Source organism: Cervus canadensis, chromosome 6 (genome assembly GCF_019320065.1).
Source record: "Cervus canadensis isolate Bull #8, Minnesota chromosome 6, ASM1932006v1, whole genome shotgun sequence".
In the NCBI taxonomy this organism is placed as follows: domain Eukaryota; kingdom Metazoa; phylum Chordata; class Mammalia; order Artiodactyla; family Cervidae; genus Cervus; species Cervus canadensis.
Window position 1 is genome coordinate 1236068 of NC_057391.1, and position 18664 is coordinate 1254731.

Genomic DNA, 18664 nt, shown 5'->3' on the forward strand with positions numbered 1-18664 from the left:
GTCTTCTCCCAGTGTGTGATTTTATCACCTCTTATCACCCATTTTATATTTAATCAAAAACATTTCCCTTATATTACAATCTATTTTCTCAAAACAGTGCAGTGTTCTCATCTTACATGAGTATGTGTGAAATGGTAATTCTCTGAAGAAAGCCCTGCTTCGTAATGTGTAACATCTTGGGAATTTCTTGTACCTGTCAGTGATTGGGAAAAAGGAAGAAAAAATCTATCTGTAGGTATACCATCAAAGTAGGTTCTTTTCGAGATTAATGTGTATATGGAGTAATGTTTGCTGATTAAATGGTTATGTGTGAATAATATTTAATATACTAGATGATAATCTTTAAAGAATATGTAGTGGGAAGGGGGAGAGATTAGATGTTTTAGATAGGTATAAGCATTTACCAGACAAGGGAAATATTTTCCTTATGTCTGTGTTTATATGAAAAAGATTAAGTCTAATATCTAGGCAAAGACATTTTTAGAACATTAACTCTGGTGGTTTTAATCATCGGATGGTTAGATAAGGACTGAAAATGAAAGCCTTGGTGATAGTGGCCAGGATGGTAGAGTAGGCGGACCCTGAGCTCACTTCTTCCATGGGGACATCAAAATTACAGCTATTTACAGAATAGCTGTGGGAATGACCTGAAGAGTTTCAAAGATTTCCACAAGTGAAGATGTAAAGAAGGAGCCACAATGAGATGGATAGGAGAGACAAAGCTTCAGTATAATTAACACCCAACACCCTTCGGAAGGTGACCCACAAACAGGAGGATAACCACCATTGCTGAATTTTTCCCTAAAGATCAAGGGGTGCAGCCCCCACTTTGAGCTCCCCAGCCCAAAGTTTTGCATTGGGAAGGCAAGCCCCCAGAATATCTGGTTTTGGAGACAGAAGAGCTAAAGGGCTGTAGGAAACGAAGACTCCACTCTTAAAGGGTGAATGCAAAGCCCCGTAAGCTTTGAATCCCAGCACAGAGGCAGCGATCTGAAAAAACCTGGAGGAATCACACTCCCTCATTTCAAACTATACTACAGAGCTACAGTAATCAAAGCAATATGGTACTGGCACAAAACAGACGTGTGAATCAGTGAGCCAGAATAGAAAACCTGGAAATGAACCTGTGCCATGAGCAATTAATCTATGACAGAGGAGGCAAGAAAATACAAGATGGGGGAAAGACAGCCTCGTCAATAATCTTGGTTAAACTGGACAGCTACCTGAAACAGAATCAAATTGGACTACTTTCTCACAGCATATACAAAAATAAACTCAAAATGGGTTAAAGATGAAAATGTACGACCTGAAACCATAAAACTCTTAAAAGAAAACATAGACAATATGCCCTTCAACATTGGTCTGAGAAATATTTTTTGGAAATATTTTCTCAGGTAAGGGAAACAAAAGCAAAAATAAACAAATGGAACTGTATCAAACTAAAAACTCTTCACAGAAAGGAAATTATTAATATCAACAGAATAAAAAGACAGCTTACTGAATGAGAGAAGGTTATTTGCAACCAATATATCCAATAAGGGTTAATTTCCAAGGTGCATGGGAAACTCATACAACTTAATGTCAAAAAATACAAACATCCCAATTTAAAAATAGGCAGAACACCTGAATAGATATTTTACCAAAGAAGACATGCTAATGGCTAACAGACATGTGAAGAGATGCTCTATATTACTAGCTCTGTATCACTAAGGACCAGGGAAATGCAAATCAAAACCACAATGAGATACCACCTTACACAGAATGGCTGTCACACAAAAGGCAACAAATAACAAGTGTTTATGAGACTATGGAGAAAAGGGAACCCTTGTACATTGCTGGTGGGAATGTAAATTGATGCAGCCACTATGGACAATAGTATGAGGGTTTCTAAAAAAATTAAATATAGAACTGCCATATGATCCATCAGTTTCACTTCTGGGTATTTACATGAAGAAATCAAAAACACTGATTTGAAAAGCTATACGGACTCCAGTGTTCATTGCAACATTATTTACAATAGCTGTGATGGAGAAGCAACCTAAGTGTTAATCAATACATGAATGGATAAAGATGTGTTGTGCATCTATACACAATAGAATACTAGTCAGCCACTAAAAAAAGAAGCTTTGCTATTTGTGACAATATAGTTGGATCTAGAGGGTATTGTGCTAAAAGCAGTGAGTCAGACAGGGAAAGACAAATGCCTGTAGAATCTAAAACCAGAATAAACTAAGACAAAATGAAGATAGACTTGTAGTACAGAGAACAAATGGATGGTTGCCAGAAGGGAGGGGGTGAAATTGGTGAAGGAATTAAGAGATACAGACCTCCAGTTATGTAATAAATAATCACAGAGTATATTAATGTATATACATATGTATATGTAATTTAGAAAGATAGTACCAACAATCCTACATGCAGGACAGCAAAAGGAGACACAGACGTAAAGAACAAACTTTTGAACTCAGTGGGAGAAGGAGAGGGTGGGATGATTTGAGAGAATAGCATTGAAACATGTGCATTACCATATGTAAAATAGATGACCAGTGCAAGTTTGATGCATGAAGCAGGGAACCCAAAGCTGGTGCTCTGGGACAGCCCAGAGGGATGGGGTGGGAGAGAGGTGGGAGGGGGCTTCAGGATGGGGGACACATGTATACCTGTGGCCGATTCATGTTGATGTGGGAAAATAATCACAATGATGTAATTTTCCTCCAGTTAAATAATCACAGAGATGTAATATACAGTGCCAGGAATATGGTCAATAATGTTGTTGTAACTGTGTGTGGGAACAGATGGTTACTAAACTTATCATGGTGATCATTTCGTAATGTATGCAAATGTCAAATCATAGTGTACTGGAAACTAATATTGTATGCCAACTATATTTCAATTAAAAAATAAAACATAAAACCTTGTTAAGGAAAATGAGATAAAAATTATAAAAAGCTTTGGCTCTATGTGTGTGAAAGTCGCTCAGTTGTTCTGGCTTTTTGTGACCCCATGGACTGTATAGTCCATGGGATTCTCCAGGCCAGAATACTGGAGTGGGTAGCCTTTCCCTTCTCCAGGGGATCTTCCCAACCCAGGGATCAAACCCAGGTTTCCTGCATTGCAGGCGAATTCTTTATCAGCTGAGCCACAAGGGAAACCCAATTAAAAGTTGCTATTTTAACTTTATATATCTTCTGCATTAGTTGTGGGAGTAATGATCATGGTGAAAATTGCTTTCTAAAGTGAGAGAAGTATGGGATTTTAACCAAAGTAAATTTTTTTTGATGAATTTATTAGATGCACTTCATATAGGCTATTATCTTTATTAAAATAATAATTTTGTCTTGATATTTTACAGTCTCATAAGAAAAGCATCTCATTAATTTATAATATATAACAATTTAAAATTGTTTTTCAGAAGTATTTATTTAATACTTAAATCTCTTTGTAATTGAGGCAAAACTTAAAGAGGGAACTATGGGCTAATAAAATTGTTTCCATGTGAGCAAAGCTAATAAAAGAGGAGAACTGTGGCTGTGTCCCACTGAGAAAGACAAGACACCTTATTAAAAAAAAAAGACACAACCTGTGAATTATTTTTGCAGAAGTCAACGAAAGGTTCCATTGTCCTTGAACACGTATTTCGTCACATAAACCTTGTGGAGGTAGATTATTTTGGACTGCGTTACTGTGACAGAAACCATCAGACGGTGAGTACAGTGACTTCATATTAAATTTTCTGGTTGTAAATTTCATCATATCTCTGGCTTTTCTTGTAACTGAAAAGCTTAAACATGTTTTCCATTGCAATTTCTTTGCGTTTTTCCCTCTTCTGCCAGAAGTCTATAGAGTTACAGGATTCATAGTTTGTATGTGTAGATTTCTTTATAGGTGGCTTACATGGTTTCTGTTTTTTACAGTTATAGGGAGTACTTTTCTTTTGTGTTGTTAGGAGGACTGAATTAGCCATTCAGTGTGTTAGGAGCCAAATGACTAATGTCTTGAAGTGATAGGTATTGCTTTTTAAAATTTTTCAATTGGAGGATAATTGCCTTACAATGCTGTGTTGGTTTCTGCTGGACAACAACACGAGTCAGCTATAAATATACACAAATCTTCTCCCTCTTGAGCCTCCCTTCTACCCCTCCCCCCAAAAATCTCACTCCTCTAGGTTGTCACAGGACATCAGGCTAAACTCCTTGTGGTTATTATTGCTTTATAGGAAAGTAAATGGTTAAAGAGTATTTAAAAGAAATACAGTGTAAAATGGTGCCTATCTAAGTTTTGTAAGTTGGACAAGCAATTATAAGATAAACTAAGTAGAGGTTTTCATTCATAAACTTGGTAAAATAAGAGTAATAAAGGCAATCAAGCTTTTGGTGTTGGATGTCATTTGTTCAGGAGTATTTAACTCAAGATCTTCCTGACTGAGAGAGTTATTAACAAAGTTAACAAATTGGTTAGTGTAGATTCTATTTGGTTATAAGATTGGAAAGCTCTCTTGGATGATGAAAGAGAAAAGATTTTGGAGGTGAGGGTTTTGAGATATGAAAGTATATTCATTAATATGACTTTTCTGTTTAAAAGTCTAAGACAGATCTTAACCTGAGCTAGAAAGTCTTATTATGCTTATAATGCTTATATGCTTACCTTAAAAATACCATATTTGACCTTTCTTTTTTTATATGCCTGTTGAAATAGATTTTCTCTTCTTTCTTCCTCAGTTCTCCTAGCCTCCATTGAGTCATCTGGGTCTGGGGTCTGTTCATTGTGGTTCACTGTTTATCTGAGTAGGGTTTCTTTGTTTTGTTCCCAAGAACATGGTAGGATGAGAAGAGGCAGGCAAATGGAATGCTGTTGATGGCAGTATGTTCTTGAGCTTTTTCCATAACAAGCTTGTTCTGTTTCACAAGAAGATTTCACAAAGTAGGAATGAAAAATTGGATGTGTTACTTAGCTTTCCATAGAAAGGAATTGCTTTCTAAGGGCAAGTGGTCATTAGTATGTGCTTCAAAGGGAATGGACATATTCAGAAGGTCACTGAATTCTGTCTTGTATGACTGTAAGTCAACATAGCAAAACTGTAAATCTATACTGAGAGATTAAATTGAAGGCTATAGAAGATATCTTGTATTACATTCATATTTTTGAAATAGCATTTTTCCTAGCAGAGGGAAATTCAGTTTCCTGATCTTATCTAGTATGTCAGACTTTGCCTGGAAAGATTGACTGTCTTGCTAAAATTGTATAGACCTTATCTGTCTTTTTTTTTTTTTTTTTTTAGCATTCCAAAGAAAAAAATGTGAAAAGCTAGAGACTTTCAAACAATGGCTTGTATCATTGCAAAAGAATTAGAAGGTGGTATTGATAGTTCAATATTTAAAGTTTTCTAGGGCTTGTTAAGATCAAAATTTATTTTTCCGTTACCTTTGTTTCTAAGGGTTGGCGTTTGTGATACAGGTTTAGGAGAAAATACATAATTTGAAGGAGAAAACTTACTTAAGGCATATTTTTTATGTGGTAAAAACAGATGTGTAAATCACATGATTTTTTGGCCTTCTGAATTTGTTTCTTTCCAGTAAACTCAGAAAAAATAGAAGTGATTTGTAAACATGACTTAGTCTTTGCATGTTCAAATGCATTGTCTTGTTTTCCTTTTAACTGTAGAAGTTGTGAGAATAAGATCATGACAATTTACCCTTCCTTTAGGTAACTGTTTGATCAAAGCCTGTCATTTCTGCAGGGTTGGTAGAGTATGTCTGGGAAGGAAGACATGATTTTGTTCCTGATGTGCTTCTCTTGGATTTTGAGATAGGTGTTGGGACCTCTCTCGGGAAGAAGTACAGGCAGCCTTGTCACTCTAGAAGGGCAGCCCCCCAGCTGTAAGTTTTTGAGGGGCTTGTCAGTAAACCTCACTTCTTATTTCCTTATTTACTCTCTATGCTAGTAGAAACAGCCCTTCGTATCCCATAGTTATTTATGGTAAATGAGAGTTTAAGAATAACCTGATGTTAGAATAGCACAGGACATGGTAAAAAGTCTTTGTCTTCAAAACAGAGGAATTATTTCTGTGAATATGCCTGAATTACTGTCCATTAGATTGGATTTTATTTATTGCTTTACTTTTTTTCTGTGCCCAGAAGTTTATTTTAATGAACAATGCCTGTGTAAGGATCTTGCATGTAATTAAGACCTACAAAGAGAAGACTCTGAGGTCCTAATGGGGACCACTTTGATCAACTCTTGAAGCCAATACAAAGAGATTGGGAAGAGGAACTGAGGGTGAAAGGAAGAAAGAGGACAGGAAAAAGATATGGGAGCATCAAAGAAAAGCTCTCCCTCCGCCTCGGTCCATCAGGAGTGGATCATGCTTTGGGGCCATGCCTGAACTTTGGCTGGGGATGGGGGGAGTGGAGGGCTTTCCTGTGGCTCAGACAGTAGAGAATCTGCCTGCAATGCAGGAGGCAGCCTGCAGCACTGCTAGCCATCCAGGTGTGGTCCAAGTGTAAGGATGCATCTGTGGGTGAGTTAGACTGGCTCAGTGGCTGCACAACTGACAAGGAAAGGTTATGGAGGGCTTTATGCCCATCTCAGGGAGTAGGTGCGTGTTGCATGAGAAGGTGGGCAGCTACCCTAGAGAATTGGGCAGCAACAAGGGGGCTTCCCTGGTGGCTCAGACGGTCAAGAATCTGCCTGTAATTCCAGATACCAGGGTTCAATCCTTGGGTCAGGATCCCTGGAGAAAGGAATGGCTACCCACTTCAGGATTCTTGCCTAGAGAATTCTATGGTCAGAGGAGACTGGCGGGCTACAGTCTATGGGGTCGCAGAGTCAGACATGACTGAGCAATTAGTACATACATACATGCCTGATAAATATGTCCCTGTGACAGGTAGACCCCACGTTGCAGGGAACTTGTTTTCTCTTCTGGAGAACAGGAATAACCAACAGGCCTCAATCCAGATGAATCAGCCATCGCCATCATTGTCATCAATACACCAGCAACTGTTGAACATTTTCTTATGTTCATTACATATCCAGAACAACTGTTCAAGTTAAGTATTGTTACTCTACCATCAGAGATGAAAAAAAGGAAGCTAAAATGGTTAAACAATGTCCCCAAGGTCACATAACCAGCAAGTGTTAAGATCAGAATTCAAACCCAAGTCTTCATGTCTTCAAGATCTTTCAGTTATTCAGTACAATAATATCCTGACTGGAATGCATGCAAGATGAGGAATTCTGAGGAAAGGGAGTTTCATGCCTGGAATATTAAAATGAAAAAAAATTCAAATTTTATTAAACTGCGTATTCCATGGAACCAAGTCCTGGGAAATTTATGTAGCAAATGCCTAGATTTAGGTGTTCTATCTGTGTAAAGAGTACTTGTTGTTGTCCCGTTGTTCCGTTGTGTGTGGCCCCATGCCAGGCTTCCCTGTCCTTCACTATCTTCCGGGGTTTGCTCAGATTCGTATGCATTGAGTTGGTGATTCCATCCAACCATCTCATCCTCTGTTGCCCCCTTTCTCCTCCTACCCTCAGTCTTCCCCAGCATCAGAGTCTTTTCCAATGAGTTGACCCTGCGCATCAGTGGCCAAAGTGTTGGAGCTTCAGCATCAGTCCTTCCAATGAGTATTCAGGATAGAAATACGCCTTGTTAAGGCTAATGTCTCTCTGAGGTATAGCTGACTTGATTTAGAACACTCTGGGCTTCCTGATTTCTTCATTTCTCAGGAGGGGTCTGTAAAAGAATCTTGGGATAATAAAAATAGTTGTTCATGAAGACACATTTACTGAGACTGAATTAACACAGTGCCTCCCGCATTACCTCAGGCTTTCTTTTAGATGCACCATGGAGTTCATGTACTTGCAGTTTCTTTTTCTAAAATAGCAATGGTGAAAGGAGTTAACCTTAGCCTGGATCTAGAACCTCCTTTCTGTTCTGCTCTGAACTGGGTTATCAGGTTCATTCTTAATCCAGACTGGTCTGCGTGGAATATGTCCTTTTTATATCTGGACCTTGGTTTGACTTAGAGTAAATTTCCAGCCTTGATGGAAGCTGGATGTGAGGCAGTCTGTCATAAGGATTACAAGAACACATCAGTTTTGTCTAATGACCATGCCACTCCCTAGCTGTAAATATTTAAAATTCTCTTCCAGTATTAACCCTAGGTCTTGAACAGCAGAACTGTCAGGAGAGTGGATGCCCTCCAGTGTGTTGTAGGCCTGCCTGTCGCCAGTTGAGTGGCTGCTCGTGGGGACACCTTCCTGTTTCCCTCATGGCCCGTGACCAGCAGCTCCACTTGGTGCGGCTTCAGTTCACGTGGGTACCAGCGCTCTCTGCTCAGTGTCCTAATCCCCAGCGCCTGGGCTGTGTCACTTCACATGGCAAAAGGGACTTGGCAGATGTGGCTAAATTCAGGATCCTGTGATTGGGAGATTAACCAGGTGGGACCAACATAGTTACGTGTATTCTTACACGTGAAAGAGAAGGCAAGAGAGTCAGAGGAGATGTGACAGTGGACACAGAGGTCAAAGTGGTGCATTTACTGAAAGGAGGCCTTGATAGCAGGAAGGCAGGTGGCCTCTAAAAGTTGAAAAATGCAGGGCAAGGATTCTCCCCAGGTTCTTCCAGAAGGAGCGCAGCCCTGCCTACACTTAAGTTTTAAGCCCAGTGTCTTAGTCAGTTTGGGCTGCTTTAACAAAGTACCGTAGGCTGGGTGGTTTAAGCAAGAAGCATTGATTTCTCACAGTTCTAGAGGCTGAAAGTCTGAAAGCAGAGTGCCATTGTGGTTGGGTTCTGGTGAGGGTCCTTTTCCAGGCTTCAGGCAGATGACTGCTGAAATTATACCACGTAATTTCACGTAATGGTATAAGAGCTTTCTTGTTAGAGCACTGGTCCCATTCCTCCCTGACCTAATTACCTCCCAAAGGCCCTACCTCCAAGTACCATCACCCAGGTGGCTCAGTGGTAAAGAACCCACCTGCTGATGCAGGAGATGCAGGAGATGGGGGTTCAATACCTGGGTCGGGAGGATCCCTTGGAGGAGGAATTGGCAACCCACTCCAGTGTTCTTGCCTGGAAAAACCCCATGGACAGAGGAGCCTGGTGGGCTGCAGTCTATGGGGCCACAAAGAGTTGGACATGCCTGAGCACACACGGATGCATATGGGATTGAGGCTTTAACATGTAAACTTGTAGTGGACACAGACCTTCAGTCTCTTATACCCACTGAGATCATTTTGGACTTTTGGCCTTCAGAATTGTAAGATAATAAATTTCTGCTGTTTTAAGCCACAAGTTTATGGTCGTTTGTTGTAGCATCAAAAAGAAACCAATGCACGTGGCTACTGTGGGGAGAATTTTATTTTGCTTGCTCAGTGGAAGCATGAGGGCTTTCTTGTTTGGGTTCACTGCACTAGGCAGAAACCTGAGACACTGTTACTTCTCTGGGTAATATTAGCATATATCTTCCTGCAGGTGCCCAGAATTTCTGTGATTAGGACTGCGTGTGTACATCCACAGAAGTCTATGAGTACATTAATTGCTGCTTCAAGGATTATCTACTTTCCTTATTATGAGGGAGGGAGTGAGATCTGTTCAAGATAGGCAGAGAATTGGGATTTTAATATAGGCTTATTCACTTTAATAGTTGGGCAAGTTTGAAATTACTCTGAAGCTGAAAGGCAACATGAGCTGCCTTTGTTATTATAAATGGAGTGTGAAGTGGTGGTCAAACAGATAACTGCCTTTGGAGCCACAAGATAGGTTGAGTCCTATGTCTGCTTTTAAGAAAGGTCAAGTCACTTCATTTTTCTCAATACTGAGATGCTTTCCTTGCCCTGACATTCAAGATTGTTGTAGGATCAAATTAGAGAACACTTGAAAGCTCGTTGTATATTATACAGTTTTAAACATTTTGAACACTTTTCCTGTTGAAACTAGGATGGAGGACTGGAGGAAAGGAGAGAAAATCAAATAAGCTCTGGACACCTCTGGAGATTTTTGAAGATCCATTTTGTTGATATTGAAAGCAGTAATAAGAGTAAATGTGATATCCTATTACTACTTCTGGTTTTAAAATTAATAGTTATAATCATGTCCAACTTGATTTTAAATATTTATTTATTTTGCTTATTTGGGTATGTGGGTCTTAGTGTGGTATGTGGGATCTTTAATCTTCACTGTGGCATGCAGGATCTAGTTCCCTGACCAGGGATGGAACCTGGGCCCCCTGCATCGGGACCGTTGAATCTTAGCCATTGGTCCACTACAGGAGTTCCCATATTCTATTTTAATGTTAGCGTGAGGCTTCTCTACAAATTACTCCTTCAAATGCAGATTTTATCTCGTTAGAGCTTTTCTCAGAATATAGAATTCAACCTGCCGGATCTGGTCCTGTAACTTTAGAAGTCAAAGGAGGAGGGAGACACCTTGCATTACAGATTCAGCCAGCACATGAATGCCCTTTCCCCCAGTGAACTCTTCTCTTCACTGAGACAATAAAAGCAATCAGATGGAAACTCCCCAGCTTCTTAACCCTCTGCACACACTTCAGTTCAGTTCAGTCGCTCAGTCGTGTCCGACTCCTTGCGACCCCATGAACTGCAGCACGCCAGGCCTCCCTGTCCATCACCAACTCCCGGAGTTTACCCAGACTCATGCCCATTGAGTCCGTGATGCCATCCAATCATCTCATCCTCTGTCGTCCCCTTCTCCTCCTGCCTTCAGTCTTTCCCAGCATCAGGGTCTTTTCCAATGAGTCAGCTCTTTGCATCAGGAGGCCAAAGTATTGGAGTTTCAGCTTCAGCATCAGTCCTTCCAGTGAACACTCAGGACTGATCTTCTTTAGGATGGACTGGTTGGATCTCCTTGCAGTCCAAGGGACTCTTAGTTGCTTCTTAATCATCCTTTTCCCTCCTCTCAATGGAGGAGCAGCAATGCCTCTCTCGTGGATTTTGCTTCTGCATCTGCAGCCTTCTCCGGTGTTCCCTTTATTCTATCGAGATTTGGGCATGTTCAAAAACACCTTTCCTTTTAAAAACACCCTTCTCCCACTTTCATGCACTCCTTTGTCTACTGCCATATTGACTCCCTCTGTGTCACACCTAAACCGCAGAAAGCTTTGCATAAATTCATTGCTCTACTTCTCAGATCCCATTCATAAACTTTAACAGTTCAGCTTTGATACCCATCCTACACTGAAATGGTGCTCAGGTTAGTCATGAGTTGCTATATCCAGGTGAAACTTTAAGCCCTTATCTTCCTTAATCTTTCTATTGCATTGACTCAGTTCTTGAAATCTTATTTTGCTCTTCTGACAACACATTCTCCTTGTTTTTCTCTTTTCGAGTTTTCTTTTGTTTGTTCCTGTTCAGTCTTCTTTAGCATCACTTTTCCTCTGCCTTTTCCTGGAAACATTTTCTTCAGTAGCCCCCTGACTTTATGAAGAGCATCGTGAACAGTGCAGTGGCCTGGGATGACTGATGACAACACATCAAGCGTACCTGGCCGGGGAGGGGAAGACATGACTTCAGGTTCTTCATGAGTCCACGGGCCTGGAAAGGAACACCAGAAGTGTCTTTATAGGAATCCTTACTGAAGCTCTCCTTTTCCTGCTGTTGGTTATGTCACTCCTCCTATGTAATTTTATCTGCTGTATGATTTAAATTACTATCTAAAGGCTCAGTTTTTCCTCAGATTTGTATCACCGATTCAGACATCTCAAGGCATCGTATTGTACAGCATACAGACTCTGCATTCAGACTGTCTGGGTTCATATAGCCTTTACTACTTGGAAGAACTGTGAGGCATTGGGTGAATCTCCTTGCCTCAGTTTCCCCACTTATAAAGTGGGGATAGTAATAGTATCAAGTAATAGTATCGAGTAATAGTATCAAGGGTGGTAGTTAAGAGTAAAGGAGTCTGTAAACACCCAGACTACTGCTTTAAGCTGTATGGTCAGTGTGGCCTAAGTGTTAGCTCTTCTTCTGTCCTTCGATGACCCTCAGGTCCCTCCAGCCCCACATATTCAAAGCTGAAGTCATCATCACACGTCCAGACCTGCCCCCCCCTTTTTTTTTTCAAATGTTCTCGAGAGTAATGATTTTCCAGATTAAAGAAAAAAGCTATGCACCTTTGTAGAATTTTGGTTGAGAATGAAAATTTTATCCTACATTTAAATAGATACAGGTTTTTGGTTTATCATAAGCACTGACATTGTAAAATCTGTTGCATTATTCTTGAGTGAATCTTAAATGTATAGTCTTAAATGAATCTATGTCATTGTAATTTTGGTACTGATCCTCAACCTTTAAAAAAGTTTTACATTAAAAGTCAGAGAATTTTCTTTATTTCTTTTATGTTTTTAAACTTTTATTCTACTTTCTTCATAGAATTTTCTCTTATTATATTTTATTAACAAACTATATTTATCCATAACAATGTTATATATAGAAATTGAAATTTTATTTTATTTTTTCTATATTGAGTTATTTTAATATTAATTTATTGCTCATGTCATTTAGTAGCTACACATTTTACCATTTTTAGAAATTTAAATTTTATTTATTTATTTATTTATTAGAAATTGAAATTTTAAAAGTTTATTTCATGAAACCTTAAGGCTTTATTAATGAGCCTTAAGAATATTTACACTATGGCTATCAAAACAGCAAAGTATTATATATTTTAATAATTCTTAAACTTAAAAAGTGAACATTTACTGGAAGTGCATCTTGATAAAATACTGGACTGCTTCTTCTCAGTTAGTTCACATACCCCTGGATGATTATAATATATCCCTGGTGTGAGACAGGGGTCAGCATCAACTTTATTCCTATTTCTTGTCTTTATAAGGATGGGCACTGAGTAACCTTATCTACTGAGGGAGGTAGATTGAAAAGGAAGGAGTTTTGATAAAGGAAGATCACTCAGTTCTTTGAACTCTCCTGAGTTATATGCTTCCCCCCACCCCCCCAAAAAATCACATAGTGATCTGTCATCTAAAATTATTTTCAGTAATCTGTTAGGCATCTCAAATGCACTGTAGTCATCACCATCCCCTCTCAACCTACTCTGAGAACAAGGGTATCTCAGTCCACTCATCAGGTTATGCTTTAGTTTAGTTTGAAAACAAGGGATTCAAAACTTACTGAGTGGCGAACAGTTTGTAATCACTGGAGTAATTCAACTTCACAGTTTCTGGGAGATATATTAAAAATGCTTTACCAAGATTTATCAAAGCAGTATTTATTATGTTTTTTCTCTTTTACTTAGAGGCACCTGATGGAATCCATTTTGATTTGAAAGGATTAGGAAATTAAAAATTGTTCATTTTAATGAACATTTGCCAATATATGATTTTTGGTAAAATGCTTTTATATACTTGCATAGTTATATTTTCATCAGAATAATGGAGCTGCAGATTTAGTTCATCCAATTTATGAAAAGAGTCCAACTTTTACTTTGGCAAAATCAGTTATCAAACCACTCAGCTAAACCAGCATGTATTCTGTCTTTTGTCAGTTTAAATAAAAATGTTAACATGTGTCCTGTGACAAGTATTTCACCTTGGGATTTGGTTTCTGGATGAGTATAGACGGATAAGGCATGGTGTTTTGTCACTTAGATGTGATGGATTTACCGGGGCTTTGATTTGTTTTTTTTCTTTGGATCTCTATCTCCTGACCTAGCCATATTTTTATGTATTTTGATAATAGCTGGATGGTGGAAGTTGCAAGATCATTAAACAAAAATCACCGTTCCTTTTGCTGTCTTGTTCTGTAATATACCTGAGTTCAGAACAACCTGCCAAGGAGCAAAGTACCATACTTCTCTCACCTTGTCTAGTCCTCACCAGAAGGACATGGAAGGCTGGGAAACAGAACGCCCTGCTCTTCTGGTTTAAGAGTGTTTTATTGAAGGCAACTTTGCTAACACTGGTATTTAAAAATATCTCTGTTTTTCTGCTCAAGGATTTGCCACATCCTGGGGCAGTGTTCCCTAGAGAATTTGAAAGGGTGAGAGGTGCCTTCCTACTGTAAATGGGAAAGGAGTATTGTGAAAGGGGAGGGCAGTGGGGAGAACTGCGCCCTGATCTACTGGTGTGTGAAGAATGTGTGTGTGAAGAGAGCAAATCCTAAGAGTTCTCATCAAAAGGAGAACTACTTTTTCTTCTCTTTTTATTGTGTGTGTATGAGAAGGTGAACATTAGCTGAACCTGTTGCAGTCATCATTTCACAATATATATAAATTACACCATCATGTTGGATGCTTTAACTTAGTTTGTGTGTGTCAATAATTATTTCTCAATAAAAGTGGGAAGAAAAATGTTTATGGAAATTGAGGATCCTGGAATTAAGCCCCTTAAAACTATCTGTTGTCTGTGTACCCTTTAGGACGTTCTTATGGTTGTATAAGAGGTGCCTGCCCTTCTTCTTGAATACCGTGGTGAATGCTGCCCTTCAAGCTAGGGTGTCATCCCTAAATCCATCGTCTCCCTTCTCAGAGCTGACGAGTCACCCAGTCTGTCAGTTCTTAATAACTAATGTGACTGTGTGATTAACCTTCCGTAGGATCCTGTTGAGGGTGAAAAGAACCACCGTTCCTAGCTCCGCGGGGAGAGCAGTGTGTCGGCAGGACTGTGGTCGCCTCTTAACCGTCCAGCCCCCCTCCCCAGCCCTGAATCCTGGCTGAGGTGCCAGCATGGTTTCTGTGGAAGTTTTCTTCCAAGACAGGATTGGTCGTCCTGTCTTTGCTCTTGCTCCCTCTCATGTTTTCCCCCTTGCAGTTGTAGTTTTGTTTCAGAAATACTACTTTAAGAATGTCTTCTCTGTGGCTTCAAATTCTTTAATGAATCCCTAAGGAAAAATTCAGAAATTCCGTAACAAGGGTTACAAGATCCTTTAAGAAATGTGGCCCTTTGTTGTTCTAGAGCTTTTCTTGCACTGTAGTTCTTCTCTTTAGTCCCCCAGCCATCCTCCACCCAAACCTGCGCTACAGGTTCATGAACACTGCACTCAACTGCCTGCAGCTCCTTACCTGTGCTGTAGTGTCTCGTGATATACCCTCTGCTTCTCTGGCTTGATACCCTTCTTGTCTTTCATGCCTCATTTTTACGTGGTGATCCTGCTCTTCCTTACCATCTGATTGAGGTGTCTTTCCTAAAGCTTTCTCTCATCCCCCAGAAATGCCCTAGGCTTACTCCTACCATGCATTGGAAATTTTTGTTGTTCAGTCGCGCAGTAGTGTCAGACTCTTCATGACCCCATGGACTGCAGCATGCCAAGCTTCTCTGTCCTTCACCATCTCTCAGAGCTGCTCAAACTCATGTCCATTCAGTCAGTGATCCCATCCAACTATCTCATCCTCTGTCATCCCCTTCTCCTTCTGCCTTCAATCTCTCCCAGCATCAGGGTCTTTTCCAATGAGTTGGCTCTTCATGTCAGATGGCTAAAGTATTGGAGCTTCAGCTTCAGTATCAGTCTTTCCAGTGAATAGTCAGGATTGGTTTTCTTTAAAGATTCATTGGTTTGATCTCCTTGCAGTCCAAGGGACTCTCAAGAGTTTTCTGCAACACCATAGTTCAAAGGCATCGATTCTTTAGCTCTCAGCCTTCTTTATTGTCCAGCTCTCAAATCCATACATGACTACTGGAAAAAGCATAGCTTTGACTAGACGGACCATTATAGGCAAACTAATGTCTGCCTTTTAATGTGCTATCTAGGTTTGTCATAGCTTTACTTCAAGGAGCAAGAGTCTTTTAATTTCATGGCTGCAGTCACTGTCCACAGTGCTTTTGGAGTCCAAGAAAATAAAGTCTGTCCCTGTTTCCATTGTTTCCCCATCTATTTGCCACGAAGTGATTGGACTGGATGTCGTGATGTTAGTCTTTTGAATGTTGAGTTTTAAGCCAGCTTTTTCACTCTCCTCTTTCACTTTCATCTATAGGCTCTTTAATTCGTCTTGGCTTTCTACCATAATGGTAGTGTCTTCTGCATATCTGAGGTTATTGTTATTTCTCCTGACAGTCTTGATTCCAGCTTGTGATTCATCCAGAGCGGCATCTGCATATAAGTTAAATAAGCAGGATGACAATGTACAGTCTCGATGTACTCCTTTCCCAATTTGGAACCAGTCTGTTGTTCCATGTCCGGTTCTAACTGTTACTTCTTGACCTGCATACAGGTTTCACAGAAGACAGGTAAGGAATACTACCTTGTGTTTTTCTCTTAAATAATATTTCCCACTTGATTGAAAACTCCTTGATGATGGGGATTATGCCCCATTTCTTGCTCTATTACCACCTCTGCCACTGCCAACTGGGTGCTCTCTTACCTGGACAGATGGCAGGTCAGAGAAAGGGCACTCTTTGACAAGAATGCTTCTCTCTTTGCTTTTCTTTGTTTGCTGCCTCCGTTTCCCACTGTTCTTTGAATTTATTGCCTTGGGTCTCTTGAGAAGGGACGTTCCTCTTGTTCATTTTAACTAGACTTCATAAGTATATTTATATATGTGTATATATATACACACATATATATATATATAAATGTTACTGAGATATTAGGAAGTTATGTTGGAAGTATATGGACTTGCAGGAAGTTACAGATGAATGATATTCTTAGTATGCTGGAGGTTACTGAGTTCTATTCAGAATCTTCCTCTTTTGTAAGCGGTAGAATAGTATGTAGTAGAAGGAGGTGTATGAGACTTTGAGTTCAGGTAATGTCACTGGTGGCTATACAGTTGTGTAACCTATGATTTTTTTTTAAGAATGTGTTAATAATAAATAGTATTTTTAATAAAATAGGTTTTTCTATTTCTCTGTAGTGTATGAACAGTTTCTATTAAGGAAGGAAGTGATACGATTTCCCTGGCAAGTCCAGTGATTGAGACTCTGCTTTCCAGTGTAGGGGACTGGATCTCTGGTTTGGGAACTAAGCGGTTTGATCTCTGGTTGGGGAACTAAGATCCCATATGAAGCGAAAGTGTTAGTCGCTCAGTCATGTCTGACTATTTGCAACCTCATAGATGTAGCCCACCAGGCTTCTCTGTCCACGGAATTCTCCAGGCAAGAATACTGGAGTGGGTAGCCATTCCCTTCTCCAGGGGATCTTCCCAACCCAGGGATCAAAGCCCTGTCTCCCATATTGCAGGCAAGTTCTTGAGTCACCCGGGAAGCCCAAGATCCAATGCTCCTCAGGGCAGCTAAGCCGGCACACTACAGCTGGAGAGGCCCATATGCCGGAACTAGGGAAAGCAGCAACAGTAACCCAGGGCAGCCAAAAAAGAGAAAAAGAAAGGAAGTGGTGATGCTTTTCTGGAACCAGTTTCTGTTTAGAGTGGGTCTGATTTCTTCTGAGTCCAGTCACTTGCTGCATAGTGAGAATTCAGGAGCTGGCCTGCTGGAAAGAATCCCAGCAGAGCATGCTCTCTTTGTTGTGTATGTTGATTTTTTTAAAAAAAATTTATTTTTAAAAAATTTGTTTATCTTTTGTGTTCATCAAGTCTTAGTTGCGGCATGTGGGATCTTAGTTCCCTGACCAGGGGTCGAACTTGTGTTCCCTGCATTGCAAGGTGGATTCTTAGCCACTGGACCACCAGGGAAGCCTGTCTCTTTATTTTTTTGACGTGGTTTCAAAAATGCTTTTGAAGGACCTAGATTTGTCTAGGGTCAGCTCCATGGTGCATCTGAACCTAACCCTCTTGTAGTTCTTTTTCCCCCCATTCCTTTTCCCTCCCAGATCGTTGATCATAATAGACACAAATGTGTCTTCCATGGGTCATGTACTGTTAAGAGGATTTGATTGGGATGTGCCAGCTTACTGATAAAATGTAATAAAATAGTTTATCCCGTGGCTTCCATAAATTTGTCTTCCAGATTGAGTAAGGTGAAAGACTGGATTCTATCTTGCACAGAGTTCTTTCTTCACTAATGGCAAGTAGTGTCTTTTTTCATCAAAAATAGATTAAAAGGACAAACAGTTGAACACAGTAAAGGTACAAAATACTTTAAAATAAAGCTATCAGAAATGGTACTAACTTCACTATATATACACACCCATATACATTTGCATATGTAACGAAGTATGCGGGTATGCTGTGTTTTTTTGTCAATGAAACAGGTGTTGTGTGATCAATTTCTGTGATCCACACCTTCTTAGTTGTTTAAGTGCATGACAAGAATATTGCCAATTTCATTACCATGAACATTTTATTAGACTGTCTTCTACCTGGTTGACTCAGAATGAGCTATGCAGGATGAAATTTCAGATGATTGATTGATTGGCTAATGGGGAAGCACTGGTTTTAGAGTTAATGTTTCTAGACATTTTTCTGATTATCATAGGAAACAAGGATTTTTTTTTTTAATCTAGTGTTCTGATGCAAACCTCTGATAAACTGACCTTGATTTAACCTTATTCAGAATCTTAAGAGGGTTTTCTTCATGAAAAAGAGATTTGATTGGAATGTGCCAGTAGCTTACTGATAAAATGCTTATTTCCTATATTATTTTATCTTGAGATTCATTAAATTTAAAATATATTGCATGCACTAAAAGCTAAGATGACCAACTTGGTTATCAAAATACGCATAGCTTTGGGACTTTGAAATGGTAAATATTCATGATGTGTGAAACAGCATGAAACATAACTGTATGATCTTGAT

The 18664-nt window shown here is 39.6% G+C and overlaps 1 protein-coding gene across 4 annotated transcripts in view; it reads left to right on the forward strand.

The window, feature by feature from the left end:
- EPB41L4A (erythrocyte membrane protein band 4.1 like 4A) overlaps window positions 1-18664 on the forward strand; it is a 265463-nt gene that overhangs the window by 98116 nt on the left and 148683 nt on the right. For all 4 annotated transcript variants that reach the window (XM_043470620.1, XM_043470622.1, XM_043470621.1 and 1 more), the window contains exon 2: window positions 3600-3704. In XM_043470620.1, the coding sequence (XP_043326555.1) occupies window positions 3600-3704 (105 nt within the window). The remainder of the gene's footprint in view (window positions 1-3599; window positions 3705-18664) is intronic.